The sequence below is a fragment of the Nelumbo nucifera genome, chromosome 1 (assembly GCF_055504915.1).
Source record: "Nelumbo nucifera cultivar China Antique chromosome 1, China Antique-T2T, whole genome shotgun sequence".
NCBI lineage: Eukaryota > Viridiplantae > Streptophyta > Magnoliopsida > Proteales > Nelumbonaceae > Nelumbo > Nelumbo nucifera.
The window spans coordinates 60,554,323-60,571,085 of record NC_142649.1 but is presented as its reverse complement, the minus strand read 5'-3'; the positions used below and the strand labels follow the sequence as shown (position 1 = coordinate 60,571,085).

Below are 16,763 nucleotides of genomic sequence, written 5' to 3'. Positions count from 1 at the left end.
TTCACTACAAATTAATAAAGGGTGTACAATGGGATGCAACATGGTTTTTGAACCATCGTTGACGTAGGACCCAACCACCTATATACACCACTGTTTTCAAAACCGGACCGGACCGGACAGTTGGACCAAAAAAACCGAGACCGGTTCCATTTTCTTCCAAAACCGCTTTTTCCCCCAAAACCATTGATTTTGGTCAGCAAACCGCTGAATCGGCCGGTTAACCATTCAAACGGTTTCGACCGTTTTCCAATTTTTTAAATTTTTAAATTTTTTTTATCAGAATGGGTTGGCCTTTCGGGTCGAATGACCGGACCGTTCGAACCGGTAACGGACCCCTGAACGGTTCGGTCACCGGTTCGTTTTTAAAAACCATGATATAAACAGTTCAGTTTTGCACCTAATTCAGAATTTCAAAAAAAAAAATATTGACTTGGTCAACAAAATGCTGACCTAGACAATTGAACTGCTAAAAGTCCAACCTTGACAACGACTTTAGATCAATTTTATATTTTAATTAATTTTTATTTTTTAATATTCGATATTGTAATGGATCATTTCATTCAATTGAGCTGTTGATGGAGAAACCATTGACCAAAACGGTTGTATTTCTGAATCGGTTTTAAAACGTTGGGCTACAAAACCCGATTCAGAATGCCAAGTAATGGTGGCTGTGAGTTGATAAAATTTCTAGTTGATTGTAGCAATGACTTAGATCAAGGGGCATTTTTGTAATGGCAAGAATAATATGTCCATCTAGAGATTTGGGATCTGTTCCTCACATACAGAGCGCTCCTCATATTGACCTCACAACTAAATCCAACAGTGTATTGAGAACATCTCTCCATGAATAATAAATACAAGTATAGGAGATGTTCTCGATATAAGGCCGGAACTTTCTCTGAGGTGGGTGTGAAGAGCAAATCCAGATTCCCATCTGGATGCCTTCTTTTGACCAGCATTTGGTGTTTGTAGGATGTTGAAAAGTTGCATACAAAATTGTATTGTCCATTAGCATCTCCAGGTCCCAGCAGCAAAGCCAAAGCCTTTGGCTCTCTAGTGAAACCTCTGAATAAATTGATGGAAGAGGATGTAGTTCAGCATTTAAGTTTGAAAGCAACTTTTGTGATTCTAAGTTATTTTAACAAACCCAAGATAAAAAATGATTGACAAGCAGAGAAAACAGGAATTAGGGCCAGGCTTTTGGGCTAGGTCCATCAAAATTTTAATAAGTCCCCAACCAACCCAAGCCTGCCCAAGTTGTACCCCTATATAGTAAATACAACCAAAGTTTCTCTCTCTCTCTCTCTTTGCTCTCTTTTCTTAGCTCTCAAGACTGTTAGCACAATTTGTATTTTACCACAATTAGTATTCTATCTCCTAATCTTATCTTTTCCTCTTTGTATAGTTCCCTATAAGGGTTGGCTTTTTATCGCCGACCTTATTAGCTCCATCATAAATAGGTTGTAACCCATTGAATTGATAGTGTGAATTATTATTTTCTCCACTCATCTTCTGTGCTTTCGTATCATGGTATGAGCCAAAGATTCTAAAGATTCGACCCTTTTTCGATTTAAAGATTCAATCTTTTTTTTTTCGATTTTGTTTGTTTTTAGTCATTTTCTGTTTCAAGGTTGGACGATTTGTTTAGAGTGGTTATCCATTGCCGATATTATTTCAGCATGATGCAGATGTTACTGCAATACAACTTTATTCTTTTTAAATCAGGCGGTCATTAGCTTGAGGCCTGGTGGTGGAGGCAACCGAAGCAGCAGAATCCTTGCCCCTTGCTTCGACTCTGTTTTCTTGGCAATTCCTGGTGGTGGAGGCAACTGAGGCAATAGAATCCTTGCCCCTCGCTTCGACTGTTTTTTTGGCAATTCCGGCGTTGGCGGTGTTGGTGGTTCTTCAGTGATATCAACTTCATCTTCCTCCGATCTCTAGCACACACCTACAACCGCAGCCCACAGAGCTTTAATTAATCTCTTCTAACGGTTGGCCTTGGCAGCATGATCAATCTCATCTTTCTTCTTAATGGCATAGCTGTTGGAAGCCCTTGGCAGCATTAATAAGTTCATCGACCAAGCATTCAGCCATGGACTTCATATTCCTGAAAGCACACTCTCGGGCACCCTTCGTAAGAAGGTATAGTGCTAGGTCAACACGCTTCAGAGGAGAGATATCAACAGCTTGACGCTTCACAACAGCAGAAGAACCGATATGAGTTGCATCTTCTCTCGGCCCACTATTGATTATAGCATCCACAATAACTTGAATAGGGTTTTTTTTTTTATCCGTGAGCACATGGATTGTCTCCATTGCTTTCTTGACGATGTGGACAGCCATGAGATTCTTCCCATTGTTCCGCCTGTGCATCATAATGGAATTGGCCAACCTCTTCTTCCATAAAGGTTTGCGTGTAGGCCACAATAACTTGAATAGGATTTTTTTTTTATCTGTGAGCACATGGATTGTCTCCATTGCTTTCTTGACGATGTGGACAGCCATGAGCTTCTTCCCATTGTTCCGCCCGTGCATCATAATGGAATTGGCCAACCTCTTCTTCCATAAAGGTCTGCGTGTACTGGAACTGAGGCTGCCCCGACGAAGAAGACATTAGGGATTCTGCCCTATTTTTTTAAGGTCAGTATTGAGATTTTCCTGTGATTTGTGTTGCTCCAAAGTTCTGTGTTTCTCCTCATAGATTCATCTGAAGCTGCTCAACATATCTCTCATCCCATCACTGTTACCTTCGATGGCTCAAATTATGATTTATGGTCCCAAGAGATGTGCAGTTTTCTCAAGGGATGCCTTCTATGGCGATATGTGACTGGTGAGATTCCCAAACCTACTAAAATTCCTGATGAAACAGAGGATAAATTTACTGAATGAATAGAAAAATGGGACGGGAAATATCATCAAATATTGACCTGGTTTCACAATACTTGTATTGCAAGCATCAAGTTGGAATTTCGCAGATATGACTCTCCTAAAGAGGTATGCAAGCTCGTTATTCTATTTCTGATGATGTGCATCGGTTTCAGCTCTATAGGCATCTTCACCACATGAAGCAGCCACCTGAACAGACCATTCACATTTATGTCTCTGAATTACAAGTTCTTTGGGATCAGTTAGCACAGTGTGAACCTGAATGGGATAGTACCTTTGCGGCCACTACTTATTCCAAGCTTCGTGATCGCCAACGTGTTTGGCATCTTCTGATGACTCTCAGGGATGAGTATGAACCTGTTAGTGGTACTCTACTTCATCGTAGCCCATTGCCTTCTCTTGAAGTTGTGATCAAAGATATGCTTTCTGAAGAAACTCGTCTAAAAACACTTCGAGATGAGCGATCCTTATTATCTACTGATGTTGTTCTTGCTACTCCAGTCACCCCGGTTACATTTGCTACTTCTTCAACTTCCTCTAAATCCTCAAAAAGGAGTTTATGCAAATACTGCAATAAGACTGGTCATACTATTTCTAAGTGCCGCCGCTTGCAAGCCAAAAAGGCGTCTGGACAGAAGTCCTCATCCATGGTTTCTCAGGCTTCGAATTCTACTACAGCTGCTGCCATAGAGGATTCTTTTGATAACACCTCTCCAAATTTTTCCCTTAGAGAACTCCGAGTTCTTCTTCATCAGCTTCAACCTAATTCTGGTATTTCTTTTAATCCAGTATTGTCTGTCACTTTAGGTACTTCTTCATTGTGGTATTTTGATTCTGCTTGCTGCAATCATATGACCTCCAATTCATCTATGTTTACTTCCAAGTCACATCTTTCTATTGCACCAATTGTTCATACTGCCGATAGTTCAACCCTAACTGTTAAAAGTATAGGAACTATTTCAACCCCTCACTTGTCACTACCTAATACTTTTTTGGTACCTAAATTGTCTTTAAATCTTATATCTATTGGACAATTATGTGAACTTGGTTTTGAAATACATTTTTCAAGTCGTGGTTGTACTGTGCAGGATCCACGAACAGGGAAGATCATTGGGACATGCCGTAAGGTTGGGAGACTGTTTGAGCTATCATCTCTTCATCTACCATCCCTTGCTGCTGCTATCACCTCTAGTGTCTAGCATTCTCGCCTTGGCATCTCTACCTTTAGATTAGGATCTTTAATTTCTAATGGATGTTTAGGTCCTGTTAAAACAACACACTTTGATTGTATTTCATGTCATCTTTCAAAACATAATGCTTTGCCTTTTCATACAAGTGATTTTGTTTCTTCTACACCTTTTGATCTTATTCACTCTGATATTTGGGGCCCTTCACCTCATAATACCGTGGGTGGTTCGCATTATTTTGTGATCTTCGTTGATGATTTCTCTCGATATACATGGATTTATCTTTTGTGTAATAAATTTGAATTACCTGCAATTTATATTCAATTTTCCACCATGATCAAAACACAGTTTTCCTCTACCATCAAAATTTTTCGCACTGATAATGCCATGGAATATAGAGATTCTATCCTTACTCAAAACGTTCTCAAGTCTCTCCTCATTTTGAGTTACCACAACATCTCCACAATTTTTTATTGATCCTACTATTTCGCTTTTTCCTGATGATTTACCTATGGGTCCTACTACTCCTTCCTCTGATAGCTCTCCCAGTACTACACAACCTACAACCGCTCCTGATGCATCTACCTTGGCTATGGATCCTTCGGCTCTGCCTTCTTCAGAGCCCTTGATTCCTCCTGATGAATTAGACCCTGATCATTCTGATACTTCACTACGTCGTTTTGGTAGGGTCACTAAACCTTCCATTCTCCTTTGTGATTTTCACTATTATTCTACCATTGTATCTTTATACGAGCCTTGTACCTATCGCGAGGCTAGTACTAACCCTCTATGGCAAAAAGCAATGGCAAAAGAAATTCAAGCTCTTACAAGCACTCATACTTGGGATTTAGTTGACCTGCCTCCAGATAAATCTATGATTGGTTGTAAATGGGTCAACAAAATCAAGACTCGAGCGGATGGTTCAGTTGAAAGGTATAAAGCTAGGCTGGTAGCCAAAGGGTTCACACAGGAGTATGGCATTAATTATGAGGAGACGTTTGCCTCAATAGCTCGTCTCACTTTTGTTCGTAGTCTTATTGCGATTGCTGCTGCTAAGCACTGGTAGCTATTTCAGATGGATGTTAAGAATGCTTTTCTCAATGGCGATCTTTCTGAAGAGATTTATATGCAGCCCCCTCCTGGTTATGATCATCTCCCTAATCAGGTTTGTCGTCTCTATAAGGCTCTATATGGTCTTAAGCAGGCGCCTCGAGCATGGTTCTCCAAGTTCAGCTCTACTATTTGTTAGTTTGGTTTTCAATCTAGCACTTATGATCATGCCTTGTTCATTCGTAAGATCTCTCAGGGTTGTGTACTTCTCCTTTATGTTGATGACATGATCATCACTGAAGATGATTTGCAGGGCATTTCAGCTCTTAAGTCTTTTCTTAGCAAACAGTTTGACATGAAAGATCTTGGTCGACTGAATTATTTTTTAGGCATTGAGGTTTCCTCCGACCAATTTGGATATTATCTATCTCAGGCCATGTAGGCCACTGATCTTGTTTCTCGTGCAAGACTCGCTGATACTAAGACTGTTAACACTCCGATTGAGTCTAATGCCCATTTTTTAGCCACTAATGATACTCCTCTTAGTGACTACACCTTATATCGGCAACTAGTTGGCAATCTTGTATATCTTACTATTACTCGTCCTGATATTGCATATGCTGTTCATATTGTGAGTCAGTTCATGTCTACTCTTCGCACTACTCATTATGCTGCCGTGCTTCGTATCATCCGTTATGTCAAGGGCACTTTGTTTCACGAACTTCACTACTCCAGTTCTTCCTCTCTTCATTTGATCGCATATTCTGATGTTGATTGGGCCGGTGATCCTACTAATAGACGCTCCACTACTGGTTATTGCTTCTTTCTTGGAGATTCTCTTATATCCTGACGTAGTAAGAAGCAAACGGCTGTCTCTTGTTCCAGTACTGAAGCTGAATATCGAGCTCTTGCTGACACTACCTCTGAGTTGTTATGGTTACGATGGTTACTCCATGACATGGGAATTACTCATTCATCTACTACTCTTCTTTACTGTGACAATCGTAGCGCCATACAGATTGTTCACAATGATGTCTTTCATGAGCGCACCAAGCATATTGAGACTGATTGTCACTTTATTCGTCATCATGTGCTCGAGGGTACTGTTCGTCTTATTCCTGTCTCTTCCCAGGATCAGTCAGCAGATATCTTTACAAAAGCTCACTCTCCTCTCCGCTTTCGTACTCTAGTTGGCAAACTCCAGATGACTGATACATTGCCATCTTGAGTTTGAGGGGGGATGTTAGCACAATTCGTATTTTACCACAATTAGTATTCTATCTCCTAATCTTATCTTTTCCTCTTTGTATAGTTCCCTATAAGGGTTGGCTTCTTATCGCCGACCTTATTAGCTCCATTATAAATAGGTTGTAGCCCATTGAATTGATAGTGTGAATTATTATTTTCTCCACTCATCTTCTGTGTTTCCGTATCAAAGACAAAGGATCATTTTTGTGCAAGATAAAAGATTATATAATACACACACACACACACACACTAGTATGTGTGTACGCGCTTTGTACATGACAATTCTAGAATTGAATGAGGTCAATAGGATTCATAATCCCATTGACTAGACTTTCCCCCCTTCACTTCATGAAAAACGAACATGCCCTAAGTAACATACCGTTCATTGTCTTCACCCACTAGAAAATGAACAAGAGCAGTACTAGGAGATCCTCTCTCTCTCTCTCTTTCTCCCTTCTTCTTCTTCTTCGATATTTCTTTCTTCCTTTCTTTCTCCCTTTTCTGCACTACCAACAAATGTAGCAAAGAATGAATTCTGGTATGTCTGAAGCTGAGGAACTGAACCCTCTCACCTCTTCTCTCCTCTTCCCTCTTTCTATTTTTCTCTTCTTCTTCTTCATTTCTTGTTTTTTGTTTTTCTTCTATTCCTTTCACTCATTTCTCTCTTGTAATCCACACCAATAGACTCCACCTCCCTCTTTAATAGCCACACTTGGCTGTTACACCATCATCTAAAACAATGCAACAACTTCCATTATTGCCAATTGCTATAATCAATAGAGATAGATCCTAAACCAACCAAAGCTTACCCGAGAAGAGCTTGAGATTTGATTCATCACTTCCTAGAGGAGAGTTCCATAGGAAGGCCAACATTCCTTTGGCCATGGACTTAAAAGGCTTAAGCCTTGAGGTGTGAGAGGCTTACACCTTGAGGGAAGCACTTAGATTTTTCCTTAAGGTCTAATAACTTTAGGTTGAGGCATAAACCCTTGTTAAAAAGAGGTGTTAATGCAGGAGCTAAAGAATCAAATTTGGAATTTTCTAAAATTTTATGTGTTTTTGTATTTTTGGGCAATAAGGGTATTTTTGTCATTTTGATCAGTCCCATGTGGGCTTGGGTTATAGAATCTTGTTCCTCTAGCTTAGTAGTCATTTTCTTTTAATTTTAGGTTGTTTGCATTAGGAGGTGGAAAGTTATTGTGTTTCTTGATGCACAAGACAAGGAGTGACATTTTTTTAATTATGATGAACAATATTTCGAACCACACAAGCCACTCTATAATGTATTCTCTTCCTTTTGAAGCTAATGGATGAATGAAGATTTATTGAAAGCTCATTTGTAAGTTTGTTGTATGGAGTGGTTCCTACAAACCCTATATTCTAGGACCCTTAGAGTGATTGTTTGGGATTTCTTTCTCTTTTTTCTCTACCCTTTTTCTTTTGTCTCTATTCCCCTCTTTGTCTATCTTGAAATGAAAAGAGACCGATTCTACAACAGTTTTGGTATCAGAGCTAATGGTTAGTCACCATGTTCTCAAAAGTGACCATTAATTCTATAGGCTTAAGGTATCTTCTAAACAATCTCATGGGTCTAGAATCAATGATTATCCATTTTTTGAACCATATGAAGGGCCAATGATTGACTTACTTGAGAAGTTGGTGGAAGAAAAGATCTAGTAGTTGTATAGAGTGGTTCCTACAAACCCTAAAGTGATTCTAGGACCCTTAGAGTGATTGTTTAGGATTCCTTTTTCTTTTTTCTCTACCCTTTTTTATTTTTTCTCTATTCCCCTCTTTGTCTATCTTGTAATGAAAAGAGACCAATTCTACAACAATTTTGGTATCAGAGCTAATGGTTAGTCACCATGTTCTTAAAAAGTGACCATTAATTCTATAGGCCTAGGGTATCTTCTAAACAATCTCATGGGTCTAGAGTCAATGATTATCCATTTTTTGAACCATATGAAGGGCTTATGGTTGACTTACTTAAGAAGTTGGTGGAAGAAAAGATCTAGTAGTGTCAACTATAGGAATAAGGTTTTCAAGAATGATAGAAGAGAAAAGGAAATACTTAATTTCAAGGGAGATGAAGACCTATAAGCATTCTTTGATTGGGTTGTTGAACTAGAAGAATATTTTCATTGGCATGATATGTTTGAAAAACAAAGGTTTAGATTTGCATGCATGAAACTCATGGGTCATGCTAAAGTATGGTGAATTCTTGAGCAATGACTAGAATATAGAGGTGGATATCTTATTACTACATGGGTAGAAATGAAGAAGTGTTTGTAAGAAAAGTACATTCCACAACACTTCCATGATTTATATATGGAGTTGACTAATCTCAAGAAAAGCATGTCATCTGTAATTCAATATATGCATAAGTTTGATGAATTGTATATTGCATGTGACATTTTAGAAAGTGAAAGGCATAAATTAGTTTATAAATTTCATGAATGCACTAAGGAATGATATCAAGAATAAATTGTCTATAGTTCAAATTTATGACTTAGATCATGGTTTTGAATTGGCTTTCAAGATAATGAAGAAGCAATTGGTTACAAAAAATAATTTGAAGCCAATGATTAGATAGTTGAAGATAAAGAAGATGATTTCTTGCATGTTGATGCCCATCCTAGAGCTAAAGTTATGAATGAAGAATTTTAACCTATAGATGTAAACATTGAATATCAAAAGGGTGGGGGCCAAGAATAGATAGGAATTGTTGAAGAAGGAGCTCCCAACACCCATGGCCAGCTTGAGGCTAATGATCAATAAGTGAAAGAGATAGAGGCTAAAGCAAGTTGAAGAAATTCAAGTGCAAGACGCAAATGTTTTGGTTGTAGTAGATCTTATTAGGGATGGAAGTCATGACTTTAACTTACAAGTTCAAATGGAACCAATTCAAGAATGACAAACTTACATAGTACAAATTCTACCAACATAATGGAAGAAGTCCAAGAGTTTGTTGAAGAACCAAGGGTAGCTGAACACATAGAGATGGACATTTCTCATTTCTCAACTAGAGATTGGAGGAAAGTTCCAAATTTTGCAATTGAGATTTAGGATATAAAAGTTCGTAATAATGATGTAAGTGTTCAAGAAGCTAATGTTATTGATGATTTAAGAAATAAGGTTTTGGAAGGCAGTACTTTAGACATACATTGTTTTCAAGATCCATTTCTAGTTATGTATGTGGTATAGTCCAAGTGTGTTGAGGTGGGTATGGGAATGACTATTCATTTTGTCATTGAGGTACATAAAAAATTCATCCTCAAGTTTTTTAGAGCTCAAAGACTTTTTTTTTTTTGAAACGGGAGAGAATAATACAAGAGCTAAAGAACCAAATTCGGAATTTTATGAAAGAAATTGTATTTTTGTATTTTTGGGGAATAGGGGTATTTTCATCATTTTGACCAATTTCATATGGCTGTAGCATTTTGTTCCTCTTGTTTAGTAGTGCTCCTCTTTCCATTTTTAGTTTATTTGCTTTGGTAGGCAGAAAGTTATTATATTTGTTTATGCACAAAACAAGGAGTGGCATTTTTATAATTATGATGAATAGTTTTCCAAACCACACAAGCCACTCTATAGATAGATGTATTCTCTTCCCTTTGAAGCTAATGAATGAAGGTTTCTATAATGATCTTTTGCAAGTTCAATGTGTGGAGTGATTCCACTTCTTTCTCTCTCTCTCTCTCTCTCTCTCTCTCTCTCTCTCTCTCTCTCTTCTCTCTTTGATAGTTTATTCCCACCCTACTACATCATGTTTAAGCAGGCATAAGCCTAAAAAACCTACAACAATTCAGTTATTTAATACAAAAAAATGATTGATTTATGTTTGTTTTCTAAATTTAAAACATATGGTGGGAAGGGCACTTTTGTAATTATAGGTCAATTAAAATGAAAGGCTAGTAAGGAAAATAAACTTTATAGTTTATCTTAGGTTCCGTTTAGTTTGTGGGATAGGAAGGGAAATATGAAATATTCTGGAATATTCCTCCCTTCCCATGTTTGGTTTGTGGGATATCATGAGATGGGATGGGAAAAAGGTGGGATTATGGATCCTAATTTTTGGGATGTGGAATCCCACCATTTTGGTGGAAAACAAGTGGCAATGTAGGGGGAAACTTATTTAACAAAAAATGACCTTTCTTGTAGTATTTCTAAGAGTTAGTACTAGATCCATAACCCATAAATAAATTATCAATTTTTAATAATATATTAATAAAATAACTTAATAAAAAACTAATAAATAACATAAAATAAATAATTATTATTTTTAGAATAAAATATTAAAATTATTAATTAATTCATAAGTATTAACAAAATAAAATAATAATAGTAATCAATCAATAAAAAATAAAATATTAATTAATGAACTAATTAATATCAAATTAATAATCAAATAATAAATTAAAATATTATTATTAATTAATTAATAATTTAATTCAAAAAATTAAAATAAACAATTAACCAATGAAGAATAATTTAATTATTTATGAATAAATTAATATTAAAATATTAAAATAATTAATTAAGTTATAGGTATTAGTAAAATATAATATTAATAATAATTATAATCTAATAAATAATAAAACAATAATTAATTAACTAATTATGGATTTTGAATAACTAATCTCTAATTAATAATGAAATACTGAATAATTAAAATACTATTAACTAATCAATAATTAATAATTAATTAACTAAGTAATTAATGGATAAATAAATAAGTATTTTACTATTAATCTATTTAATGATTACATAAAATAAATAAATAATAAAAATGTTAAATAATTAACAGATAAAAAATAAATTTATTTATTAATTCATAGTAAATATTATTAAAATAAGGATTAAATACTTAAACACCCCCTAAGGTTTAGCAAATGGACACAAACCTACTTTATTGTTTAAGAAATTACTTAAAGTTCCGTGGACATTTCTAATAATGGACAAAATCCTCCCTTGCCGTTAGCACGATGTTATATTCCATTCAAATGTGATGCCACGTGAGACTTTTGTTTTCTCAAAATGCCTAAACTACTCTTTTATGGTTCAAAATACCCTTCACTTTTGTAATGGCATCTAGACCCTTGTGGCTTAAAAACGCAGAGCTCAAAGACGAAACCCTGCAACACGACCGTCTTCAGTTTGGTTTTCTTAGGCGATTCCGAAACTTTATAAATCAACCGACGGTAGGAGCCTTCAGTTCGGAAAAGCAGAATATTCAAGGAATGACGTGCAGGGGCTTCCTTGTATACCCTTTTTTAGGTCCTCGGAACTGGCACCATCCCCAAGCCCGGTGGCTATTGCAATCTTCTCCCATCTCATTGAAAATCTTTTGGAAATGCCTTGAGAGCACAGATGAGAGAAATAAATATCTTCTCTAGAGCTCTAATTTGAACTCCCGCTTTCTTTCTTAGCTTTGACACTATTCGTGTTGAGCCACTTAGAATTTCTCCATTAGTGGCTTGAGTCCACCTATCCAAAGGTTTCTGCTACTTCAAAAACTAAGAGAACGAATCCCCACCACCTGGTTTCTTCTTAGACATCGATTTTGCTGTCTTAATAACACTATCCAACCCATGCAACCCTCTAAAAGCCTCGACAATCAACTCCCACTGTCTCCTCCATTTCTCATTTCTAAACTGAATCCATTGCTAACTATTTTACTATTTTCTTTTAGTAATTTATGAAGTTCTATATCGATATTGCATATAACAATTGTCTACTTACTTCTTGTTCGTCCTTTATATATACTTCAAATAGAGGGAAACTAAACTCCTTTTAATTAAGCTTTGGCATCAAAATGAGGGTTGTCATTGCTACTGGAGTGTGTGAGTTGAGCATAGAAGTTGGTTACAAGGAACCTGATGTGGCATGATCCGAGCACTCCTACCTGGCTGTTGACTGGTTCCTTGTTGGCAACGAATGACACCTGAGAAGAGGAAGATGAAGGATCCCCAGGGGATTTGCCCGGCGGGAATACCCCGAAGCTTAAGTTAGAACGCTGGAGAGAAAGAAAAGAGTGTAAAAGGCTAAGAGTGTAGGTCGCGCTAGATCACTATGCCTCGAGATTAGCTCGTGAGAAAGTAAGAGTCCAAGTTCAGATTTAATTCGAGAGAGAGTTCTCCTCTTCGATAAAAGGGCTTTTATAGGGGCGTTCTTGTCAAATCGGGCATAATCGCCACTAGGCTCCTGCCACAGTCGTTACCTGCCAGGGCTGCGCAGGTGATCGTTACAATGTACTACCCGCTTGGATGAGTGGCATGTTTTAAAGGGACAGGCACACCTCCATCTGTCGAAAGACGTGGGTGTAGACTGTCAAATGGGTAGAGACTGCGCCGTCAGTCGAGAGACGTGGTGCATTCTGACAAGTACGGTCTTGTCAGATAGAAGCTTCCTGAGAGTGTCGCGTTGCTTAGTCGTGAGTTACTTTGTAACGAGCTACCCTGTCGTGCAGCGAGCTACTTTGTAGCAAGCTCTTAGGAGTATTTCGAGGTGACCCTCATCAAGGTTGGTCTTCGGGGGCGATTCTCGCTGGAGCGAGCTAGTTTTCCTAGCTCACGAGTTGAAATAGTCTTGGAGTATTCCCTTCTCCTCGGTAGCTCGGGGGACCTGGAGCTCGTGTTTTAGCGAGCTCCCCCTATAGCGAGCTATGACATAGCGAGCTGCTCTACAGGCTCGTTACTTAGCCGGGGTCAGGCCATGACGTTGAGCTGTTGCTTGTGCTGAGTCAGATCCACGTGTCACCGTCTCAGTAGGTCGAGTCAAATCATCCTCCATCAATTGCCCCCCACTCCTTGGGCTAAGAGTGTTGCCTTAGTGTGAGGAGTTCATGAAGTGTGATGGGTTGATTTGACTGAAATTCAAACTTGATTGACTGCTTATATTAAATGTGCGCGCGGGAATCAGGGGATTTCTGACTTTTCGAATACCGAAAATGTGCTGAAGCGACTCTTAACTCCGGATGTCATGCTGCCGCCATTACCTCAATCATGGGAGACGTGCAGCCAATCACATTTCGGTTTTAGAAGGTGTGCGGTCAGCTTGACTACGAACCGCCGGATCTGCCTTAATCTGGGCCGTTGATTCGGGGGCGTAGTGGCTATAAATAGGAGGGCCCCCTAGGCCTCATTTCCTTTCATGCCATCTTGCTGTCTTCGGATTCTGAGGTCGCACATCCATCTAGTTTACCCGAGCTCTTCCGTTCACTTCGTTTCGTCTTTTCTGATGAGTCTCAATCATTGTCAATCATGTCTGGGTACCCGTACCATACTTATTACCGGGATGGTAACCAGGACGACGACGCTCCCTCGAGCTTGGGGGGAGCTTGGGAGCAGGTCCCAGAGGCTCAGGAGACCTCCGGTGATGTGGCCTCTACTTCTCGGGGGAGGGAGCCTGACATCTTTGGTCCTTCTTCTATGACGACGGAGAGACTCAGGTCTCTAATCCGCTATTTTCACCTTCCTGGGGACCTCGTTTACAGTCTTCCCACTGGTAACTTCCTTGGGAGCATGGTCCCGATGAGATAGTTATTTACCAGGAACAGCTCGAGGCTGGCCTGCGTCTTCCCCTACACCCCCTTATAGTGGAGGTGCTAAACCACTTTAATGTTACCATCGATCAACTTCATCCCAACGCTATCTGGAATATGGTTGGGACCATTTCTTTGTGTTATGAGTATTGCCTCCCCTTGAACCTTGACATTTTTGCTTCTATTCTTTGTATTAAAAATGCCACTCCTAGAGTTCCTCCGAAAAGGAATTTTTACTACCTCTCTCCCCGCCGCGGCTACAAGCACTTATACAAGCTACCAAATAAGATTCCCGCGTGGAAGCGGGATTATTTTGTGGTCCGTAACCCCAAGGGGTGGCCATTCCCAACTTCTTGGAGGGGCGCCATCCGGGACCCCGGGGCTGAGCTGGACCCTGAAACTCGGAAAACGATGTTGTCCTGGCATCGGTAGGCTTCCTCTGTTCGGACTACTTGACTGAGGAGAAGCTCGTGCAGGCTGGTTTGAGCCCGAGTAGGTTGCCTTTTTAAGTTGCATAGTGCCTTGTAACAGTATTGTGTATACATACATTTTGTTTCTTACCGAACTAATATCTTATGGACTTTTTGGCAACCATCATGTCTGGTGTTGACACGCACCGCCTCCTCTCAAGCAACTAGAAGTGCAAAGTGAAGAGATCGTGTCCTGACCGGACTCCCACCTCTGGGGGTACTGAGTTCGGGTATGCGGAGCCAGACTTCACTTCCCTGCCGCTTGAAGTTCCGCTGCCTCCATCTGAAGGAGGTGTGGGCGGAGTTGGCCTCGAGGAGGGCGAGCTCCCACAACAAGGGGTGATTCGTCCTGGTCCTTCTCAGTCGTTCCCCTACCCGCAGCTCCCAGTGGGGAACTGGGAGGGTATTAATGACTATGTAGTGGCTAGGCGGAAGAGCCGAAGGGTGATCTGCCATGAGGAGATCGCTAAGTGGGGGGAGATGGATCCCGGGGATCTCGCCGGGCTCGCCTCTACTTACTATATGGTGGTAAGTGGTCCTTCCCCTCTCCTTATTTTTGCTTCCTTTTGCTGCCTTTTGACCTTAGTTTCCTGTTGGCAGGTGAACTCCACCATCCACGCCATGGCCCTCTGGACGAACATCCACTCCGGCGATGCCCACAACCAAAGGGTCCTTGTTCAGAAGCTCCAAGGCGAGCTCGACCAGACCCGGGGTGAGCTCCATCACACTCGTAAGGGGAGCGAGTCCTAGGAGCAGCTCGTCCGGGACTAGGAGGCACAGATCGCCAGACTTTCTGAGGAGAGTGCGCGCTATAGGGAGGAGGAGTCGAGGGTGGCCGCGGGGAGGGAGCTCCTTTGTCAACAGGTTCGGGACTTGGAGTCCACTCTTCTGGACCAAACTCGGAACTTCGACAACATGGTGGAGGCCAAGCGGGAAAGGGGGAGCTGCCTTTGCCCCTGAAGTGGCTAATTCTTTCTTGATGCTGAGATCTTAGTTAGCTCGGTTTTTTAGCCCTTAAGCTGAGAGGGTGATTTATAGTCTGCCCTTGAAGTTTGCCCATGCCATGGAGGCGGCTAGGTCTTATTGCGCTGAGGTCGTGTTAGCTCGGCATTTTGGCCCTTAGGCTTCTGGGAGTGACTCATGGTCTACTCAGCGGTTTGCTATGCCATAGAGGCGACTGGGTCTTGTTGCGTCGAGGTCGTGTTAGCTCGGCATTCTGGCCCTTAGGCCCCGAGATTGACTCGTGGTCTACTCAGTAGTTACAGATAATATTGCCTTAAGTTGACAATATTCCATGCCTGAGGTACTTCTTTCCCTTCAAGGGTTTCGAGCTCATATGTTCCTTCCCCGAGCACTCGTTTCACTCGGTAGGGTCCTTTCCAATTCGGTCCGAGCTTGCCAGTGCCGGACTCAGGTACCATAACTTTACGAAGGACAAGGTCGCCGACGCGGAGGTTCCGCTTCTTGACCCTGGCGTTATAGTACCGAGCTACTCTTTGCTGGTAGGTTGCGGTCTTGATATATGTGAGGTCCCTTACTTCGTCGAGTAGGTCGAGGTTGGTACAGAGCTCGTCCTCATTTGCCTTGTTGTCGTATGCTTCCAGTCGTAGCAATGAAACCTCGATATCGGCTGGGATGACTGCCTCGGTGCTGTAGGTGAGATTAAAGGGAGTCTCTCCTGTGGCGGTTTTCTCTGTGGTTCGATAGCCAATAGGTAGCTCATCCGCCTATAGTCCTTTAGCTCAGTCTAACCGTGCCTTCAGTCTGCGGAGTATAGCTCTGTTCGTGACTTCTGCTTGGCCGTTTGCTTGAGGGTGCGCGACCGAAGTGAAGTTCTGTCGGATCCCCATGTCTTGGCACTAGTTCTGGAATTTGATGTCCTCGAACTTCTTTCTGTTATCAGAGATTAATACCCAAGGTAACCCGAAGCGACACACTATGTTCTTCCAAAAGAAGGTCTGAACGTTTTAGGCTATGATTGTTACAAGGTTCGGCTTTTACCCACTTGGTGAAATAATCCACTGCTACCACTAGAAATTTCCTCTGGCCTGTTGCTAGTGGAAACGGTCTAAGTATATCGATGCCCCATTGCGCAAAAGGCCACGGACTAGTGAGATACTTGAGATCGACAGGGGGCTGATGGTGGATGTTGGCATGTCTCTGGCACTTGTCACACTTTCTGACGAACTCAATAACGTCTGCTTTCATTATTGGCCAGTAGTATCCCTGCCACAGTGCTTTTTGGAAGAGGGCCCTGCCCCCCAAGTGTCCACCGCACAGGCCCTCATGAGTGTCGCGGAGTATGAGCTCGGCTTCGGAGGGTCGCAAGCAGCGCAGGTAGGGGAGCGTGTAGGATCTTCGGTACATCCGTTCATCTAT

General features: G+C 40.7%; 1 protein-coding gene across 3 annotated transcripts; it reads left to right on the top strand.

Annotated features, from left to right (window-relative positions):
* The first annotated feature begins 1,483 nt into the window (after window positions 1–1,483).
* Window positions 1,484–9,998, top strand: LOC148803329 (uncharacterized). 3 transcript variants are annotated; one of them, XM_088903971.1, is made up of 3 exons: window positions 1,484–2,640; window positions 3,042–3,657; window positions 3,975–9,998. In XM_088903971.1, exons 2-3 carry the CDS (start codon window positions 3,063–3,065, stop codon window positions 4,010–4,012), a joined length of 633 nt encoding a protein of 210 aa, XP_088760097.1. In that variant the 5' UTR covers window positions 1,484–2,640; window positions 3,042–3,062; the 3' UTR covers window positions 4,013–9,998. The 3 variants fall into 3 exon arrangements, with proteins under 3 accessions (XP_088760097.1, XP_088760090.1, XP_088760087.1); XM_088903964.1 differs by having other exon boundaries at window positions 1,487–2,830; XM_088903961.1 differs by having other exon boundaries at window positions 1,490–3,657; window positions 3,975–9,996.
* The last annotated feature ends 6,765 nt before the right edge of the window (window positions 9,999–16,763 follow it).